General features: G+C 33.8%; 1 protein-coding gene across 1 annotated transcript; it reads left to right on the plus strand.

The window, feature by feature from the left end:
- Positions 1-378: 378 nt before the first annotated feature.
- On the plus strand, positions 379-22,399 carry LOC132552476 (multiple epidermal growth factor-like domains protein 11; the record flags this gene model as incomplete). Its single annotated transcript, XM_060216651.1, has 6 exons — positions 379-594; positions 1,122-1,379; positions 17,120-17,215; positions 20,479-20,574; positions 21,962-22,093; positions 22,260-22,399. Coding segments are annotated over 6 exons (938 nt in total), but the record flags the coding sequence as incomplete, so codon positions are not given.
- Between the last annotated feature and the right edge of the window lie 127 nt (positions 22,400-22,526).

The following is a 22,526-nucleotide window of genomic DNA, read 5'->3' on the forward strand; positions in this document are numbered from 1 at the left end:
GAAAAATATCACAAATTGATGTCAAAGACCACGCTCAGATAAACCGAAAATAAAATGGTTGACACTGGTTATTAACACATTAAGCATAAACGAAAGTGTGAATGACAACATTATCATGCTCGTATAGCGATTGTAGCATTAAATATAATTTAACGGGTTTTACTTCCAGTATTGCGACCTTTCGACCTTTCAGTGATCAGGAAAGGGTAGATAATATTACTAAAAAGAAATAGTATGAAGTGATAGGAGAAAGTGGTATATAGAAATAATATTGAGAGGGGCTGTCTATGCTATTGTAGCCATAACCTCGCTCTGCCTAGGGAAACCTTGCATCATCCTTAATTTTGCTACATGGTTTTTTTTTATATTTCGTTTCAGTGAATTCGTGTCGTAATCCAAACGTCAAGACAACAAGCCAAAGCTCAAATCATGCCATGACGTTCACAAGTGAAAAGGCAGTTGATGGCTGTATTAATCAGAACTTTGGAAATAAATGTTGTATTCATACACAAGCAAACCCTTCACTGTTGGAAGCTTGGTGGCAGATTAACCTTGGTGGTCCAGTAGTTATTGAACTTGTGAAAATATACAGAAGTAAGTAAGAAACAAAGCACATGAAAATCTCCTTTTCTAGTTCATGACAATTAAACGTAATAAGCATCCCGTAGCAAGAAGGTATATACCATTTTTGTAGTGTGAGGGTATGTTTCTATGTGACATAATAACTATGGTATTAAGCTTCTTACACCGTTGTATGACTATGGTGATAGATCGTACACCTGGTAAACAATAGTAATAATACTTACTGGGTATTGTTTAGTTTAAGTATTCTTAGATGATTGTGCGTGTTTTCCGGAACATGTATCTTACCAATACGATCTTTATAATATGTTATATGTTGCACATGAGTATGAACATTGGGCATAAAAATGATACGTAGCGTAGATACTATCAATAATGCAAGCAATGTTAATCGCATTTACCTTCAACATAATTCAAATACAATTTTTATAGATCGCATTTTTATTATGTCAATGTTGCAATTGAAACGAGTAAAATTTCGGTGTTATCATAAGCAGCAATATCCATTAAGCTTAAGATTTACTGTTTATTTCGCACAGATGATGTAGTCAAAGAACGATCAAGCCGATTTGGTGGCTTTCAGATATACCTGTCAAATACAACAGATTGGAGAAACGGTGACAACTGTCATAGAGATACAACATCTACATGGCAATCGATGGACCTTGCTCCATCTATTCAATCGTGTACAGGCAACACAATCTACCTGACTATCTATGTTGATCGACGAGCAAACAAACCTTACAGTTGGTATTCTGGTTACGCTATCCTCGAACTCTGTGAAGTCGAAATTTATGGTGAGCTCATTCAGTAAGAAAATATCGTTTACTGACATATACATATATAGTATGAACGGGAATAATGTCATAAAACACACACACAAATAATGAACAGCTTCAGTCAGCCGGGTTGCCGAAACGTTTAGTTCTCTCTAGACTGTGAAGTTCTGTCGTAGTGATCAACTTGAAATAATTTCACCAAGAAAACACTTTTTTTTCACCGAGAATTCACATGAACACTAAAATATGCTATAAATAATTAACAATACAAATGTCATATACAATTTACAAACATATTGATTCAATGACTTGAAATAAATGAATAAACAAACTAGATAGAAGCACGCTTTTCCTCCGAGAAAACACAATATTTACTTCAGTACACAGACACATGCTTAACGTAGTGTATAATTCATATGCCATATATAAAAATATTCTTTCAGAATATTTTATTGTCATGGTGGTATTAACAGTAGGAATTGGGCAACAGGCAGAGCCTATGAAAGCCCTCTCCTTACAGTGCATAAACAAGTATACAGACACATCAATCAAAATTAGAGATAACAGATAATAATAATATTAGGATTAAGAATGTAAAAGATAGATTCAAATGGATGATTATATAACCGAAATGCAAAATAGGCATCACCATCGTTTGTATTATTGAGTTCCAGAACAGTAACATAAACTAAAAAATACAAATTAGGTATCACAAGATATTACAAGACTGGGTCAAAATATGTCCATTTGTGGTGGGACAGGCTGCAGGTTCAAACAGTCCATTTGCACATAATCCTGAGCTGAGTCCCTAAAATGGACAGGCGGACCCACACTTGAGACATCAAATACAAATGAGAGATAGAAAAGATAGAAGTATAGAATGGGATGTACATTTGCTAAAATAGGCGACCAGTGTCAGTTATGAATCTCTGAACTATATCAAGAATAAATTTATTCATGTTTGCATCAAGTATAGGAGAACCTTTGAGAAATGTATCAATTGTAGGAGGTATAGAATCACTAAGGTCAGAAAGGGAATTAAAGAGGAGTTGTCTCTGGTTAGTAAAGAAGGGACAGTGGAAAAAGAAGTCGGTGCAATCTTCAATTGGGTGGCCACAGTTACAGGCAGGGTTATCTTTAAGGTGGGAATTGAATAAATCAAAATTCAGATTGCTTGCAGAGTTTCTTAGTTGACATAAAATTATGTTAGCTTTTCTTTGTCCTTTATATTTGAAAGTATCATTACAGTGGAAAGGAGGAATGGTAGCTTGCTGTGATAAAAAAAAATTATCGCATAAATAGAAGTTAATGAGGGATACAGACAAGATGGGCCATTCCATTCATTCATGAGTTTTGGAAAGGAGCTAGTGCTATATTGACAAGTTCTTGTATGGGGCACATCAAACAATCTATTGTGTTGAAGTGGATAAGGAGCATTATTATTGTTTATAAAAGGTTGGATGGAGTCAAATACATGAGGAGGGCATCTGTTATTTAAAATCTTAAAAAAATGGATATTTTGATGCAAGTGTCTTCTTTTAGCTAAGGGTATTAATCCAGACTCATTATATAGAATTGCATGCCTGGTGCCCCTGTCTTAGGCCAGTAATAATGTGAATTGCCTCTAGTTGAATTGATTCTAAGATGTTGCATTCCCTTTCTGTGCAATTAGCATATTCTGAAATAGGACGAATAAATGTAATATATATTAATTTCAAGTGACTTTCTGTCAATTTTATACTTTAATCTTCTAAGTACATTTATTTGTTTTTAAGCTTTCTCATAGATAGAGTTTATGTGGTTTGACCAATTAGCATGACTATTAAAAGTTAGACCAAGGTGCTTTTGGAAGGTAACATTTTTAATAACTGAATCATTAAAGTACAGATTTGGATGCAACATCTCCGAATCAACTCTCCTTCAAAAACTAGGGATTCTGTCTTGTCAGGATTAAAAATAATACCCCATCTATTGGCCCACCTAGAAATGTTTTGAAGATCATTATTGAGTATATTAGCTGCATCTTGTCTATCGCCCTCAATTAAGCCATATCAAGATGTGTCATCAGCAAATAATTTCACATTAGATAGTAAATCATCACCAATATCATTAATATATAACAAAAACAGATAAGGACCAAGAACTGAACCTTGAGGGACCCCAGCCTGTAATGTTTTCCAGTTGGACTTGTATCCATCCAAGACCACTCTCTGTCTCCTGTTAGTTAAATAAGATGAAAACCACTTTAACATGTTATTACTAATGCCATACTTTTTCAATTTAAAAATTAATCCATCATGCCAAACTCTATCGAACGCTTTGCTTATGTCGCAGAATATCATTCTTGCTTCTTTACCTTTATCCAAATGCTTAGTAATTTCATCATATATAATTAATAGTTGATTAACAGTGGAATCTTTAGGTAAGAACCCTGATTGATTTCTGGAGATAATGTTAGGTCTTGAGAGATAATTATAAAAATATTTAAAGACAATTTTCTCAAGGATTTTACTGAAGATGGGAGGAACAGAGATTGGCCTGTAGTTGGATGGATCACTTTTTCCTCCTTTTCCTTTATATATAGGTGTTACATGAGCATTTTTCCAGGAGGTAGGAAGTACACCTGCAAGAGATAGATTTATTAAATATTATTGAAAGAGGTTTTATAAGGGATTGAGAAACACCTTTTATGAATTTGGGAGGGATGGAATCAGGACCTGCAGGTTTGTTAGTATTAAGAATCTTAAGTTGGTCGATAATGTCCTGTTCAGTTATGTCGATTGAAGAGAAGTTAATAATTGGTGGGGATAGTCAGGTGGTAAATCATCAGCATTCTTGTCTGTTGTTGAAATAGAAGTGAAGTAGTCATTGAAAGTCTCAGCTTTATCTAGAGGGTGTATTTTCAGATCACCATTAATAATAAGGGGAGATTCAGTATCGCTTTTATTATGTAGATTCATAACTGATTTAGCAATTCGCCAACATTTTCCAGGAGGAATAGTTTTATTAATAAGAGAAGATTGTAATTTAGACAGATATTTATCTTTAGCCTCTCGGATTAAAGTAATGACTTGGTTTCGAATAGATTTGAATTTATTCCATGAAGCATGGGAGTTATTTTGTTTAGCTTTAGAATGCTGACGATTTCTCTGTCTTATTTTCAGTCTAATTTCATTAGTCATCCATATTTTGTCATTTGGTCTAATAGTAACAGTCTTGTTAGGTACAAATTGGTCAATAGCTGATAAAATGTTGTTAGAAAGAACATAATTCATTTCATCAATATCACCAACTAATTGGTAATTCCAGTCAATAGAATTAAGAAATTCATTAGCTCCTTCATAATTAGTATTTTGGAAATATAAAAGTTTTTTTTATATGCAAGTTTCTTAAAAGACTTGAAATTTAAAGTAGCAGTGATTGGCGAGTGGTCACTACAGGATGGAGGTAGTACATAAAATAAAAATATGCATCAATAGTCTAAAAAGGACAAAGAAAAAATGGTAATCGTAGTTTCCGTCACTCTTAGTTAACAAGATATTATATAAAGAAGACTAACTTAAAGAGTACCCTAAGCAAAAATAGAAATTGATAAAGTATTATTTCTGATGATCCAAAATTAAGAATGGTTGAAAAGTTAGACCGGCTAAATACCGCGATATTTACGAGTAAAGTGTACGATTTTTACCTGTCCTTCCACTACTAATCAACATAAACGTAACTCGTTAAATTGGACCATATTGATTGCAACGTCACAAAATTGTATCCAAATTGAACGCAGCACAAAGTAGTAAAGTTTGAGATAAAAATATTCGTTTAATCGGTATAAAGATGGCGCTAAAAAGTAGCGAAAACGTTTTCACAAGGATAAAGACAAACACACTAAGCATTATTTAAACGTGGGTCTATATACACTGCATTATTTGCCAACTCAAAAGGAAGTAATGTCATAATTTAAATTGTAGAAAGTCCTTTTTCTATAACTATGTAGCACTTTGGTATAAGATACAGAAGTAAATCTCAACGGAATATAGAACATAAGTAGCTGAAAAGATCGAATATCATTGGAGGTTTTCTTGCATATTTCTAATGGGCTGTTTTGGCAGCTTTGAACTGATGACGTCACAGATGCGGGCGACCCATATCGAGGCGATCGCCACTGGTTCAAAGATGTACTTTCAGATAAATCACAGAATCGGAGAAAATTAATTAACTATGACGTTTGTGCTTTAATATATAGATATGAAAATAATGATTAATTTTCCGTGATCTCTGCTTACTAGTTCATGCATACGAAGATTGTATCCTTTCATCATATACCACTGCATAACTGTATTGAAATATCAATACTTGATACACAATAAAAAAGCACACATCATTACGTATATATTCCTGTTTTTACTTCAATCAGAGTTATTTGTTATATATCTAAAAACCATCAATCATTGTATGTATGCTTTATCATGTAAAGAACTGAGATTATATGTGGTGGAAATATCAGGTATAGATATGTCTCAATCGCTCTTCATATTTTACAATGTTAGAAATCATTTTAATTCACATACAGTTACGTTTTATTTGGAAAATTTATATAATAATAAATCAGACAGAAAAATCTTAATCCATTTTAGACACAAACAACAATAAGTATTATCATTATATTGTTACGACATTGCTTCATGTGTCCCTAAGTATTTATCACATACATGACTTTCAGGATGTCCACTGGGAAAATTTGGTAACAACAACTGTGATTCGACCTGTAGTACAACCTGTGTTAACAACTCGTGTCACCCTGACACTGGTCGATGTACATGTAAGTTAATAATTCGACACCTCAGGTGGTTTGATTTAAACTTATGATTTAATGAACCCTCAATGAATATATAGATGACGTACATCCATTGAGTCATTTTATTGTTTGGGAACTTCAAGATAGTTACTATTAGCATAAACATTCGAGTCTAAAGCCTAAGAATATAGCATTATATGATATCCATAATATGCAGTGGTGATAGGCTAAGTGTCGTAATCTGTCATTTTAATCTTCCATGTAGAATAATTTTGTTTTCATTCGGTAAAATCATTAGAATGTAAAATTATGTCTGAAAATAATTATCAATAAATAAAGGAATCAATGTAGTTCATGTCACCTCATTAATAATGGAAAATTTGGTGTTTTCTGGTAGAAAGTTGAACATTTGCACTGTACAGGATCACAACAATACATACAATACTTGTATGTCTATAATAGGCGGGCTAAGATTTCAAGTATTTCTAGAAGGAATGTTAATAATTCTATACAGGATTTTGGTACAAGGACGAACTTCACTGTTTCTTGTACTTTAAATAAACAGGGATGTATAGCACTTGATCGATAACCATATTGTTTAAGCAATAGAGGTAACGTTTAATGTTTTTATAATGTCAACAAATCTTTCCTTCGTTGATTGCACGAACGTAAAAGCAAATTCAGACTACGATAGCAATATGATACTGATTAGTCTTGAGATAGAAATAGATTCTCCAGTTAGAGAACGTAACTGTTACCAATAACTGTTACTTATTTTCAAAATCAGTACAAAACAAATCTCGCTTTTTAAAGTCTCTCTCTCTCTCTATTTCTCTGGTTAAACATATTATTGAAAATAATATTTTTTATGTATGATGGTATCAATCCTGAAAGCTTATCATGGCTATTCATACCACTATCAACCTATCGCCTTTGGATTAAACATATTTCTCTATATTTACAGCAGAAATTCTAGAAAATGAATTTTAATATCTGAACACCTTCGTACATTGTGCTGAGCAGCTGTCTTATGCTCGAAAAAGGAAGTTTTTCGTTGAAGAAAAAACTGAAAATAGAAAAATATGAATTTTAAATATGACACGTTATTCATGAGTGTCAAATATAATGTAACGTTTGGTAAGTCACACCGAAATGCAGACATTCATATAATTCCTACCTCGATATCAACATTAATTTGTTTTACAGTGTTTTGGTTTCATTAAAAGTTATTGTAAAGATGTATAAAATTCCCTGAAGTACCTGTACAACTATTGATAGTGCTTACTTCGTCGTTTCAAACTATTCTCCGGGGTTCTGATATGTACAGTCGTATCTTTATAGTAAACTTGGTGTATGCTACTCCTGACAAAATATCAAATCATTTCTAGATTGTGCAGAAGGATTTTTCAAAAGCGGGACTGTGTGTGTAGGATGTTTTGATAATTGTTTCGGGAAAATATGCGATGTGGAGACTGGCGTTTGCGCATGTAAGTACTGTGTCATTGATCATTGTACATTGAGTTCATTTTACTTTCATTGTTATGACTAAATTGTTTGAATACATGTACCTATAACTCAGAAAATAATTCCATTTCTATTTACAAGAAGGAGTATTACTCACGTAAGGATTTATACACCATCAAATCAGTGTTTGAAATGCTTATACGTTGTTGCACCTTTCTACGATTGAGAAGTGAATTTGATGATCAGAGTCGACATTCTAAAACTGCACACCTGATATAACACGCAAATTGCTTATACATCTTTTTGTTTCGAAATTTGAGTGAAAATGCTTATTACATTGTAATAAACGTTGATTCAGCTTGTGTGAACGGGAACTATGGAAGCTTTTGTGACACCACATGCCCTGACAACTGTAAGGATGGGGTATGTGACCAACATACAGGAGAATGTGAAGGTACGTATATTGTAATAATATGACAGACTGAAATTCGGCTACGAGATTGGACATCTACATAAGGAATCCTATCGTAGTCAAATATATTTTCAAAACTAATTGAGGAAGGTTCGGTTAGTTCTTCGCTTTGTATATCATCAGAAGGAACTGTGTACAGTTTAGCCTTTCAATCGTTTACAAGAATATCGGTTTATTATCCAAATCATAGCCATATTGCCCTAGCAATATCTATACGCTCTTTCATGAATTCAACGTGCTGTATTTTCTAGCCTCTGTTATATTTATGTCAAACCTGAGCTCTGCTACCATTATTTATATATCTGTTATCTTACCATACGGAAGTTCCCTGGACAACTAAATTGTGAAGACATCCGGGAAGTGCAGACGACTGACATTTGACATACCATGTAAACTTTCAACTTGTATAGGAATTCTTCAATGAAAATGTTCAATTGGCTACCGTTGCTTTAAACTTATTATGTTGTAACTGACACTCACGTAAATGCAAACATTTACTTTTTTATTGTCGTCATTGTACATACATCCAGACTGACAGGTGTATTATATCAGTCAGCAGTTCAGCATATTTCCTCAGTTTTGGACTCAACCCGATAAACATCTAACCAATGTATGCAGATTCGGTAAATATTGCATTGTGTTCGACCAAGCACATTGGAAAATTGTCTTCACTGTCGACTAATTAGGCGTATAACAATTCTATATTGATGCATTGTTTAGAATGTCAATTCATAACGTCGTTGAACAATAATCTATGACTGTCCCTGGCAATGACAGGTGATGAAGAATTTAATAACCCCCATTTAACACCAGAAACCTTAATGAGTGTGTAGATGACGTACATCCATTGAAGTCATTCTATTGTTTGGGAACTTCAAGATACTTACTATTGGCATAAACATTCGAGTCTAAAGCCAAAGAATATAACATTATATAATATCAACAATATGCAGCGGTCATAGGCTAAGGGTCATAATGTGTCGTTTTAATTTTACGTGTGGAATTAGTTTGTTTGGATTCGGTAAAATCATTAGAATGTAAAATTATGTCTGAAAATAATTATCAATAAATAAAGGAATCAATGTAGTTCATGTCACCTAATTAATAATGGAAAATTTGGTGTTTTGTGGTAGAAAGTTGAACGTTTGCACTGTACAGGATCACATAAATACATACAATACTTGTATGTCTATACTAGGCGGGCTTAGATTTCAAGTATTTCTAGAAGGAATGTAAATAATTCTATACGGGATTTTGGTACAAGGACGAACTTCACTGTTTCTTGTACTTTAGATAAACAGGGATGTATAGCACTTGATCGATAACCATGTTGTTTAAGAAATAGAGGTAACGTTTAATGTTTTTATAATGTCAACAAATCTGTCCTTCGTTGATTGCACGAACGTAAAAGCAAATTCAGACTACGATAGCAATATGATACTGATTAGTCTTGATATAGAAATATATTCTCCAGTTAGAGAACGTAACTGTTACCAATAACTGTTACTTATTTTCAAAATCAGTACAAAACAAATATCGCGTTTTAAAGTCTCTCTCTCTATCTCTCTGGTGATACATATTATTGAAAATAATATTTTTTATGCATGATGGTATGACTCCTGAAAGCTTATCATGGTTATTCATACAACTATCTACATGCACCTTTGGGTTAAACATATTTCTCTATATTTATAGCAGAAATTCTAGAAAATGAATTTTGATATCTGAACACCTTCGTACATTGTGCTGAGCAGCTGTCTTATGCTCGAAAAGGAAGTTTTTCGTTGAAGAAAAAACTGAAAATATAAAAATATGAATTTTAAATATGACACGTTATTCATGAGTGTCAAATATAATGTAACGTTTGGTAAGTCACACCGAAATGCAGACATTCATATAATTCCTACCTCGATATCAACATTAATTTGTTTTACAGTGTTTTGGTTTCATTAAAAGTTAATGTAAACATGTATAAAATCCCCTGAAGTACCTGGACAACTATTGATAGTGCTTACTTCGTCGTTTTAAACTATTCTCTGGGGTTCTGATATGTACAGTCGTATCTTTATAGTAAACTTGGTGTATGCTACTCCTGACAAAATATCAAATCATTTCTAGATTGTGCAGAAGGATTTTTCAAAAGCGGGACTGTGTGTGTAGGATGTTTTGATAATTGTTTCGGGAAAATATGCGATGTGGAGACTGGCGTTTGCGCATGTAAGTACTGTGTCATTTCTAATTGCACATTGGATTCATTTTACTTTCATTGTTATGATTGAAATTGTTTGAATACATGTACCTGTAACTCAGAAAATAATTTCATTTCTATTTACAAGAAGGAGTATTACTCACGTAAGGATTTATACACCATCAAATCAGTGTTTGAAATGCTTATAAGTTGTTGCACCTTTCTACGATTGAGAAGTGAATTTGATGATCAGAGTCGACATTCTAAAACTGCACACCTGATATAACACGCAAATTGCTTATACATCTTTTTGTTTCGAAATGTGAGTGAAAATGCTTATTACATTGTAATAAACGTTGATTCAGCTTGTGTGAACGGGAACTATGGAAACTACTGTGACAACATGCCCTGACAACTGTAAGGATGGGGTATGTGACCAACATACAGGAGAATGTGAAGGTACGTATATGGTAATAATATGTCAGACTGAAATTCGGCTACGAGAATGGACATCTACATAAGGAAACCTATCGTAGTCAAATATATTTTCAAAACTAATTGAGGAAGGTTCGCTTAGTTCTCCGTTTTGTATATCATCAGAAGGAACTGTGTACAGCTTAGCCTTTCAATCGTTTACAAGAATATCGGTTTATTATCCAAATCATAGCCATATAGCCCTAGCAATATTTATACGCTCTTTCATTAATTCAACGTGCTGTATTTTCTAGCCTCTGTTATATTTATGTCAAACCTGAGCTCTGCTACCATTATTTATATATCTGTTATCTTACCATACGGAATTTCCCTGTCCAACTATGTTGTGAAGACATCCGGGAAGTGCAGACGACTGACATTTGACATACCATGTAAACTTTCAACTTGTATAGGAATTCTTCAATGAAAATGTTTAATTGGCTACCGTTGCTGTAAACTTATTATGTTGTAACTGACACTCACGTAAATGCAAACATTTACTTTTTTATTGTCGTCATTGTACATACATCCAGACTGACAGGTGTATTATATCAGTCAGCAGTCCAGCCTATTTTCTCAGTTTAGGACTCAACCCGATACACATCTTACCAATGTATGCAGATTCGGTAAATATTGCATTGTGTTCGACCAAGCACATTGGAAAATTGTCTTCACTGTCGACTGATTAGGCGTATAACAATTCTATATTAATGCATTGTTTAGAATGTCAATTCATTACGTCGTTGAACAATAATCTATGACTGTCCCTGGCAATGACAGGTGATGAAGAATTTAATAACCCCCATTTAACACCAGAAACCTTAATGAGTGTGTAGATGACGTACATCCATTGAAGTCATTCTATTTTTTGGGAAATTCAAGATACTTACTATTGGCATAAACATTCTAGTCTAAAGCCAAAGAATATAACATTATATAATATCTATAATATGCAGCGGTCATAGGCTAAGGGTCGTAATGTGTCGTTTTAATCTTACGTGTGGAATTAGTTTGTTTGGATTCGGTAAAATCATTAGAATGTAAAATTATGTCTGAAAATAATTATCAATAAATAAAGGAATCAATGTAGTTCATGTCACCTAATTAATAATGGAAAATTTGGTGTTTTGTGGTAGACAGTTGAACGTTTGCACTGTACAGGATCACATAAATACATACAATACTTGGATGTCTATACTAGGCGGGCTTAGATTTCAAGTATTTCTAGAAGGAATGTAAATAATTCTATACAGGATTTTGGTACAAGGACGAACTTCACTGTTTCTTTTACTTTAGATAAACAGGGATGTATAGCACTTGATCGATAACCATATTGTTTAAGCAATAGAGGTAACGTTTGATGTTTTCATAATGTCAATAAATCTTTCCTTCGTTGACTGCACGAACGTTAAAGCAAATTCAGACTACGATAGCAATATGATACTGATTAGTCTTGATATAGAAATATATTCTCCAGTTAGAGAACGTAACTGTTACCAATAACTGTTACTTATTTTCAAAGTCAGTACAAAACAAATCTCGCGTTTTAAAGTCTCTCTCTCTATCTCTCTGGTGATACATATTATTGAAAATAATATTTTTTATGCATGATGGTATGAATCCTGAAAGCTTATCATGGTTATTCATACCACTATCTACATGCACCTTTGGGTTAAACATATTTCTCTATATTTATAGCAGAAATTCTAGAAAATGAATATTAATATCTGAACACCTTCGTACATTGTGCTGAGCAGCTGTCTTATGCTCGAAAAGGAAGTTTTTCGTCGAAGAAAAAACTGAAAATAGAAAAATATGAATTTTAAATATGACACGTTATTCACGAGTGTCAAATATAATGTAACGTTTGGTAAGTCACACCGAAATGCAGACATTCATATAATTCCTACCTCGATATCAACATTAATTTGTTTTACAGTGTTTTGGTTTCATTAAAAGGTTATGTAAACATGTATAAAATCCCCTGAAGTACCTGTACAACTATTGATAGTGCTTACTTCGTCGTTTTAAACGATTCTCTGGGGTTCTGATATGTACAGTCGTATCTTTATAGTAAACTTGGTGTATGCTACTCCTGACAAAATATCAAATCATTTCTAGATTGTGCAGAAGGATTTTTCAAAAGCGGGACTGTGTGTGTAGGATGTTTTGATAATTGTTTCGGGAAAATATGCGATGGGAAGACCGGCGTTTGCGCATGTAAGTACTGTGTCATTTCTAATTGCACATTGGATTCATTTTACTTTCATTGTTATGATTGAAATTGTCTGAATACATGTACCTGTAACTCAGAAAATAACTTCATTTCTATTTACAAGAAGGAGTATTACTCACGTAAGGATTTATACACCATCAAATCAGTGTTTGAAATGCTTATACGTCGCTGCACCTTTCTACGATTGAAAAAGGAATTTGGTGATCAGAGTCGACATTCTCAACTACATACCTTATATAACACGAAACTTGCTTATACATCGTTTTATTTCTAAATGTGAGTGAAAAATGCTAATTACATTGTAATAAACGTTGATTCAGCTTGTGTGAACGGGACCTATGGAAACTACTGTGACAACATGTGCCCTGACAACTGTAAGGATGGGGTATGTGATCAACATACCGGAGAATGTGAAGGTACGTATATTGTAATACTATGTCAAACTGAAATTCGGCTACGAGAATGGACATCTATATAAGGAATTATACCGTAATCAAATATATTTTCAATACTAATTTGGGAAGGATCGATTAGTTCTTCGCTTTGTATATCATCAGAAGGAACTGTGTAAAGCTTAGCCTTTCAATTGTTTACAGAATATCGGTTTGTTATTCAATCCATAGCCATATTACCCTCGCAATATGTACATGCTCTTTCACGCAACTGTTATATTTCTGTCAAACATGAGCTCTGCTACCATTATTTATATATACTGAACAAAATAAGTTAAGGATCATAAACTTGAAACAGTGCAGTTTTACATACAAATAATAATATGATTATATTTTAAATTTTAATGACAGAACATTCATTTTAGTCTTTAATTACACAAAACAAATCATTTGTGGTTTGCTACCAAGAGCAGATAACCCTGAGTAACAGCACCCTTGAAATCAAAGTGTAAGAGGAAGTAGAGCAAGTTAATCATGTAGACAAAGAAAACTCATCAAACTGCAATATAGGCAGTATGACCTCCGTTGACATCAATGACTGCCCTGCAACGTCTGCACATGCTCCTTATTAGTCGTCGGTGGCTGATCTGTGGGATGCGCTGCCATTCTGACATCTTGCAGAGCAATCATAAGCTGTTGGCGGTTCTGTGGCGGATTAGGTCGAGCTGCGTTGCAAGGTGTCCCAAGCATGCTCGATAGGGTTCAGATCAGGAGAACGACTTGGCCAGTCCATTTCGATTGCTTCACGTTGAAGAAAGCACGGTGAGGACGAGCATTATATCAGAATAAAATCATGGCCAACAACTCCTGCAATGGGCCTTACTATAGGGTGTAGAATCTCGTCCCTGTATCGAACAGCTGTTAAAGATCCATTGTCTATGATGTAGAGGTCTGTATGGAAGTCAACACTGATCCCTGCCCAAACCATACTGACCCACCACCAAAGCGATCATGCTGGACAACATAGCAGTCTGCATAGCGCTCTCCTTGGGTTCTCCATACCCTCCTCCTACCGTCATGGAAGTCAACAAAAACCTAGACTCATCTGTGAACATTCCAATGACGTAATTGCCAATTCAAATGATGAGTGGCCCATTGATGTCTGGATTGTCGATGACCTCTGGATAAAATTGGTCACTGCTGGTCTTCTAGCTCGTAAATTAGAGGCATGGAGTCTGTTTCTGATTGTCTGGGATGAAATCCTTAGATTTGTAGCACGCTGAAACTGAAGATTCAAGACAGGAGCACTCAAAAACCGCTGACGTCGTGCCGTGATGCAAATGAATCTGTCCTGTCGGGCTGTCGTACAGCGTGGTCGTCCAGATCTGGGGCGTTGACGGACGTTATTTGTCTGTTGATTCCATAGCCTACTAATCACGCTCTGAGAAACATGAAGCTGTGCCGCCACATGTTTGACCAGCTTGTTATAGCTCGCGCGACTTCCATATCATTTAAATGTCTTCGCATGATTAGTTTTTCAAGTTTTCGTTACAAATTGATTAAATGTTTCCAAATTCAACTTTTTTTAGCTTAGAAGTAACAGAATCAAAACCTGCAAGATTCCTCTGTAGTAATAGACCAGTCAGTTTTTCACACCACCATAGTTAAAGGCAAGACCTTTGCACGTGCTTTCACCTTTGACATGACTTTAGGTACATATTGGAGAAACTACGAGTGCAATTACCGGCAATACATGATTTGAATTTTTAAAGATATTATGGTCACAATTTATGATCCTTAACTTATTTTGTCCAGTATATCTGTTATCTTACCATACGGAATTTCCCTGTCCAACTATGTTGTTAAGACATCCGGGAAGTGCAGACCACTGACATTTGACATACCATGCAAAGTTTCAACTTGTATAGGACTTCTTCATTGAAAATATTTTATGTCGGCTACCGTTGTTTTAAACTTAATATGTTGTAACGGACACTCATGTAAATGCAAATTTACTTTTTTATTGTCGTCATTGTACATACATCCAGACTGACAGGTGTATTAAATCAGTCAACAGTCCAGCTTATTTCCTCGGTGATGGACCGAACCCGATAAACATTTACCCTAAGTATGCAGATTCGATAAATATTTCATTGTGTTGGACCAAGCACATTTGAAAATATGCTTCACTGTCGACTAATTAGGTGTATAACAGTTTCATATTGATGCATTGTTTAGAATGTCAATTCATTACGTCGTTGAATAATAATCTATGACTGTCCCTGGCAATGACAGGTGTACCGCAAACCTGACTCAACATAATTAGAAAACCGGTTATTATTCATACGCTACCTACTTGAATAAGTAGTAATACATACATGGACATTCAAAAAGAACTAGAAAAAACCAGAGACAACAAAACAAAAATAAAGCAAGGACAAAAACTAAACATTTTTTTTTTAGAAAAGTCCTATAGTTAGACATTTTTAAATTAGAGGTCTTGTATTGCAATTTTTCTCATTTCGAAAAAGAGCAGTAGTGTAAGTTTTTAAATGTCATGTATCTTTCATTTAGAAGGATAAAACAAATGACTGAGCAGAGTGTCCACTTTCCAACTTTGTAATTACATATCAAACTTTTGGCATATCACATTTTTGTTTTTGAAAATTTATTGCTGATATAGATAGGCTGCAGTGGTCTGGATGGAAGAGAATATGTGAATTGTTGCGATTTTACGTCCGATCATTAAATTAAACCCCAGGAAGGAAATCATGAACATTAATTCATTCTTCTTATTTATATTGCCTTAAGTGTTGAAATCGTTCATTTCGTCTCAGGACCATGTTATATTTCCTTTCACCATATGTAACACTCCTACCTGTGTACAAGGATTTATTTATCGTTCCAGACAAATGAATCTTACACATAACGCTATACAGCGACAGATTTATATCGAATGCAAAATCGATTTCTTTATATATAGAGGATTGGCATTATTTTTCAATGAAAACATATTCCATATTTTGCGTCTACATTTTATATTCATATGATTTGTAAGGCATCCCAATATTTTGTTCTAAAAATTATCCTAATATCACACCCTCGATAGGAACGGGTCAATTACTAACCCGTCCGTTGTATTCAGTGTATTCAGCAAGCAGCAAGTAAAAAAACAAATCGATATTTTCATTATATAATGGTTAACTTACTTTTGAGGACTAGTGTGGCTTGCTGGTCCAAAAAAACAACTACAAACAAACAAAAGATATGATGTTGCATTTTATATTTTTGTATGACATGTAATTGAAACTCGGAATATATGTGGATATGATTAACGCTTAGTTAAAACGGAAATTACCGAAATTAACTCATGGCCTTTGCCGAGATTCTATATGAAGGTGCTAATATAGATATAAACGTTTTGTGTTATAATCATCCGATAATCCAATATCTAAACAAAGATCAAGCACGTTTGAGTCAAAATAAATGAAAGAACTTCTCACAAAAACCTACCGTTATGACTATATATAAATAAAACAGAAATGAAGTAACCTTGTTACGTCACTTTTTGGATTCAAGTCGCATTGAACTGAAATGTGGATTATATACACAACCTTTAAAGATTTAAAAGATCGTGTTCAAATTGTCTTGCTTGTTTAGCAAGACTGTTGCCATTGTCTTCAGCAACATGCCATTTATTTGTGTTATAAGTTGTATAAATGATTGATATCTTTACACAGCTTGTGTTGATGGTTACCATGGCAACAAATGTGACCAACCATGTCCTGATCACTGTAAGGATAACGTATGCAAACAGGGAAATGGAACATGCAGAGGTACGTTGATCACCGCAAGCCTCGGAATACCAATAATTAATGTCATTTACAAGAAAAATATACGGAATCTTAAAACAAAACGTGAGGAAAATAAACTTGTAAAAGGAATTCAGTTTGTTAAGTGGGAAGTAATATGTGGACAAATGATTTTCACGCACACGCTTTTACATTTGTTAGGAGAATAAGATCAGGTTTTATTGAATGATAAGCGTAATCTTCGCCTTTCTATTCTTTCTAAATGAAATTTGCCATGTAAGTCGTAATCGTTCTCAGAGACATTACGTACCCAAAACTTCATCTTTGAGTTCATAATTGAGTGGCCAGAAGGCTCACTTACTATCATCGTATACACAAAAATTCATTGTAATTTGTATAAAATTATTAAATGTAATATATTATAAACTAGCCATCACATTTCATTAACCTGTATCACCATGCAACTTAATAGTTAGAAAGGGTCCTGTTTCTGCCACACTCAGGGACACAATGCCAACGTTTCCTTTATTATATTTTCCATTTCTCAGTATCTCTGAATGCCAACAATTGAGCTAAAGATCAATAATTACATTTTCAAAATTGTGATGAAGAGTTGAAGCATTATTTTTAATTTCCCGATATATATTTTGATTTAACGTTCATTTTTGTAAGGATATAAACTTGTTATCTTCCAAGAACAAAAGTACAACTTACCAGTGCAAGATCGGAGAAATAATAAACAGGTTTTTCCAAATTGCAGATTTTCACGACATATTTTAATACATTTGTATTCTTTAAGAGGACTTAGATGAGATAAAAATTAATTTGCCCTCTTCATAGCAGCACTAAGAATTTTACGTTAGTTTTTCTTTTCTTTTCTAAATGTCTTCTCTGCGATGTAAATCAGTATTCTTTTGACTGTGATTGTCGCAATGATGTACAATCCCGGACAAACAAATATCCACTCTTTGGCAAAATAAATCCCCGTCACCATTTCATTTTTTTAAACAAAGACCACCACGTGGGCCTTCTTTTACATGATGTTAAATAGCTTTCGTATATTTACACAGGAAACGTGTATAAACGTTAGACCCATAATGGAATAATGGAATTTAATCAAGAATTGTCTGAATAATATCGCCTCACAATGATTTGTTAATAATAGAATTTAATGTTTGAACACAAGCAGCAAAAAACAGATATTGTTTTGACCCGTATGCTTCAGGTCGAAAAACCGTGTAAGTTAACTGATTAAGTGATAAATCATTTTCTATCAACAGAAAGTAACAATGATTGAATCGATAGCTAGGTTTACGAAGAATATAACCCATGATCTATATTCCTTCCCTTGTCTCAATTCTAAACCACAATGTCCAGTAAATGAGTTAAAAAAGACATCCCCAGACTCGTGACATACATTCTCATATTACTTTTTGAAACATTCTGATTTGTAATGGAATTTGATACACATTTCTACATTGAAGAGGTAAGTTTCAATGTAAAAGTTGTGCTGTTTCTGGTTAGTGGTCCCAAAATGATATATTTTGCAATTTTTATATGATCTGGGTTTCTTAAACATATATGTTTGGAATGTTTGTATACTCACCCTTGCGCCCACACTTTAAAACTCATATTTTTATCAATACTTTGAACATCAAAATGACAAATGTCTAAACGCACACCAACCTACCTCGCAAAGGCTACACAATACGCTACTTAGTAAATTATGTAGTATTTCGGACTGTCATCATTTTCAGAAGTCAACAAAGTACAAATATAATTAATCACCGATTTGGCACGAATATTATTATATCGATGCGTGTTGTACCTTTCACTCATTTATGTCATTGCCCTTCGCCCACACCGCGTCAATAAAATAGAAAACGTTCTATGTTCCGAAGAAACAATTTATACAACAAGTATTGCAATACGCATTATTCTAGGATGTTGTAATTTTTAATATGTTTGAAGAACACATGTAGAATGACAGTTTCCATAATGCTTTGGTAACATATATGTTGACTCGCTATTTTGGGCCATATTGCGTTGCCTGCCCCAGTAATTGTTTTGATCCCGTTTGTAGCAAGACATCTGGAATGTGTAATTGTAAGTTATCAGTCACTTGACACTTAAGGAATGTGTTCAGCAAGTTATACAGTGACATTATTGTGTTTTTTGCTCTTTCTAAATGTGCTGCAATAACATAATCGAGTGGTGATCTTTTAAGATATTAATGTACACCTACATTTTATTTAATAAAGCAATGAAATATTACATAAAAGATATAAAACGTAAGCATTTTCATTGCATGTAATGCACGTACATAATGAATCAAATTGATGTAGATGTGATGAGAAATTACTGGAAAATTAAAAAAAAATCAAAATCGCTTTGTTTAGATTTGTGAAATCGTCAAAAAGTTAACATCAGTTTGGCTGTCATGACTGTAATTCATTCCAAAGCAATGATTTAAATTCTGCCTTAATATAAACAATTCCAACTCTTTCTTCTAAACATTGTATGAATATTGATAACGAAGCACTAACATTTTTTCGTTGCAGTGTGTACAGATGGCTACTATGGGATGCAATGTGACATGAACTGCTCTGATCACTGTATGAATAATACCTGTCAGCAGAACGGGGGACAATGCATTGGTATAGAGATAATTTACTATGTGTTGTTCAGAAGTTATGTTAAAGTTTTGCAATTTGAAGATAAGAATATTCAAATTGAATGGTTCAAATAGATGGGATAGAAATGGTCTTTTCCAAGATTTAAGGTAGAACAGACACATTCCTAAATAAGGAGGCTGCGTTTTCGATGTGTTTTAAGCCGGGATTTTGTCTAGAGTTGATAGTAGCTATCGTTCCTTTGATTGTAGACATTTCTGTCACCGGGATTGCTATTATAATGTAATTTGTAACTACACGATGTTAGAAATATATGATATAAAGTCTCTGTTAGATCGCAGTTTATATATTCGAATAAAATGGCTTTATTATTTCTAACAAATTGTAAAACAGATTAATTTGTGTTAAAGCGAAATTTTAAAATCGTACCCGTATCAGTTATGGAGCAATTTAGTCACCGGTTTTTCATAATGCATTGTTGTATTTTCCTAAGTCGCGTCCTAAAAGAACGAAACAGCTGTATAATGCAGTTTACTTTATTGTTTGACTCAATTTTATCTCACTCAAAAATGAAAAGGTGCTATTCACTTGTGTGTCTTTTGAACACTTTTTTAAATCAACATGATATCATTCATATTCTATTTGTATTTTTAGGATGCAAATCGGGATTCCACGGCACAATGTGTAACCAACGATGTCCCGCAAATTGTAAGGATGACCGGTGCAATCAGTTTCTTGAGAATTGTGAAGGTAATGATAAATTTATTCCATATATCATCTATATAGCATCAATGTTAACACATTAATTCATAATCTTATCCCTTATAAGAAACATTGCCAAGAAGAAAAATATTAGTTGCTTATTACCGGAAATTTCGAAGCATAGTTCAACACGATATTATTGTAAAATATATGAGATTTGCTTTATCTATATGCTCTTTCAGTGTCAAGTCCTGAAATATAAAGAAATTTATATTTCCAAAGCACTGAAAATTTCAAATTTTATTAACCCATAAGCATGCACAATCACAGGATATTAATATTTGAATTTATTACAACAATCATTGTATGCAATACACAATACACACCACGTTGAAAGAAAGTGTTGTTTTTATTATGTAACCAGTAATTCTCTCAAAATTGAAAAAGGAAGCAAGGCGTGACCGAATAAGCGGTCAATGTCAAGGTACAACTTTTTAGCTCTAATTTTGTTCCGATCTTGATACTACTTAATGTGCATATGATACTGTAAGTTATGCGATCTGCTTATTACTTTAATGGTATACATGCTTTCTAATGTAAAATTAAAGAAAAAATGGAGGAAATAATAAACATTTATTTAAAAAGAGCTAAAAGCTAAAACAAGTAACAGCCTATGTCCTTACTATAGAGTGTGAAGCTGGCTATTACACCTTTGCATGCAACCAGTCTTGCCCTGGCAACTGTAAGGAATCACGCTGTAATCAAGCTAGCGGACACTGCCATGGTATGGTTTTTAATTCCCCTACCATGTATCACGGTTATTTATTGCGATACGATTGTAGTTTACAGAGTTAGGCCTTTACAGTATGATTACCAATGGACATAACTTGGTTAAACTTGGTATGTAGTCTTATATCAATAGATTCCTGAAATATGAGATCGACCATGCAACGGTTACAGAATAATTTTTTGCAGTTTGGATTTGATTGCGATTGGTCAGGTGACCGTTCAAGATCATGGGCCTCTTTCTGACAGAATAATGTGTATCATTCGACGCAATGTTAATCCTCATTTGCATTTGCACTTATAGCACATTTACTCGCTAGATAAAACTAATGAAGCATAAGACGGATACTCTTCTGGAATACTTGGCCTTGGACTTTTCAAATGTTCTCTTGTAAACCTTTATCTAGTTATTTTGATGCATTCACGTCCGTCCGATTTTGTCTTAATTTTTTAATCATTTTTTTTCTAAATATCATTCCAAGATGAGGTAACACTTCTTTGCTTTGCATATTTTATTTACACATATTTATTCACCCATAAGTACAGAATTGTTGATCTTAATTATACCTCCTTTGAGAAAAATACAAATCAAAGTTTCTTAAATATAGAAAAAAGTTATCTGTTAAAATTTATACATTTATGATTACAGCGTGTACTATTGGCAACTACGGAATCGAGTGTAAGAAGAGATGTGGTCAATGCAGAGGAGATGGAACGTGCAATATAAACGACGGCGCATGTGAATGTAGTGATGGCTGGGAAGGGGATACTTGTAACAAAAGTAAGTATTCACAAACAAAATGGAGATTCAGTGGTCGAATTCTAAGATAAACGTTAACATGTATTTGCAAATGAAATGACTTGTTCCACAATGATTGAAATGTTTTAATAGTCTTGATAAAGACGTCTGGACATAAATATATTATTATTTCAAACATACATTACAGAACAGGCACAGGTATCAGCCACAGAAGATCAGACGGCAGTGTATGCTGGGGTTAGTGTAGGAGTAGTTACCGGTCTTGCCGTCCTCGTTATTGTGTTGATCGTACTTCTGCGGAGGTTTGCTTTATTATTATTGATGTGAAACAGGGTATGCCTTATTGTGCACTGAACTAGTATATCCAATTATTAATACACAGTTAAATGACGCTATATTCATATTCAATATATCCTGTTATGTTTGTTGCTCAATTTCAGATACACTGATGTTA

This window comes from Ylistrum balloti, unplaced genomic scaffold (genome assembly GCF_031769215.1).
Source record: "Ylistrum balloti isolate Yb309-2 unplaced genomic scaffold, AGI_CSIRO_Ybal_v1 Utg370248, whole genome shotgun sequence".
Lineage (NCBI taxonomy): Eukaryota > Metazoa > Mollusca > Bivalvia > Pectinida > Pectinidae > Ylistrum > Ylistrum balloti.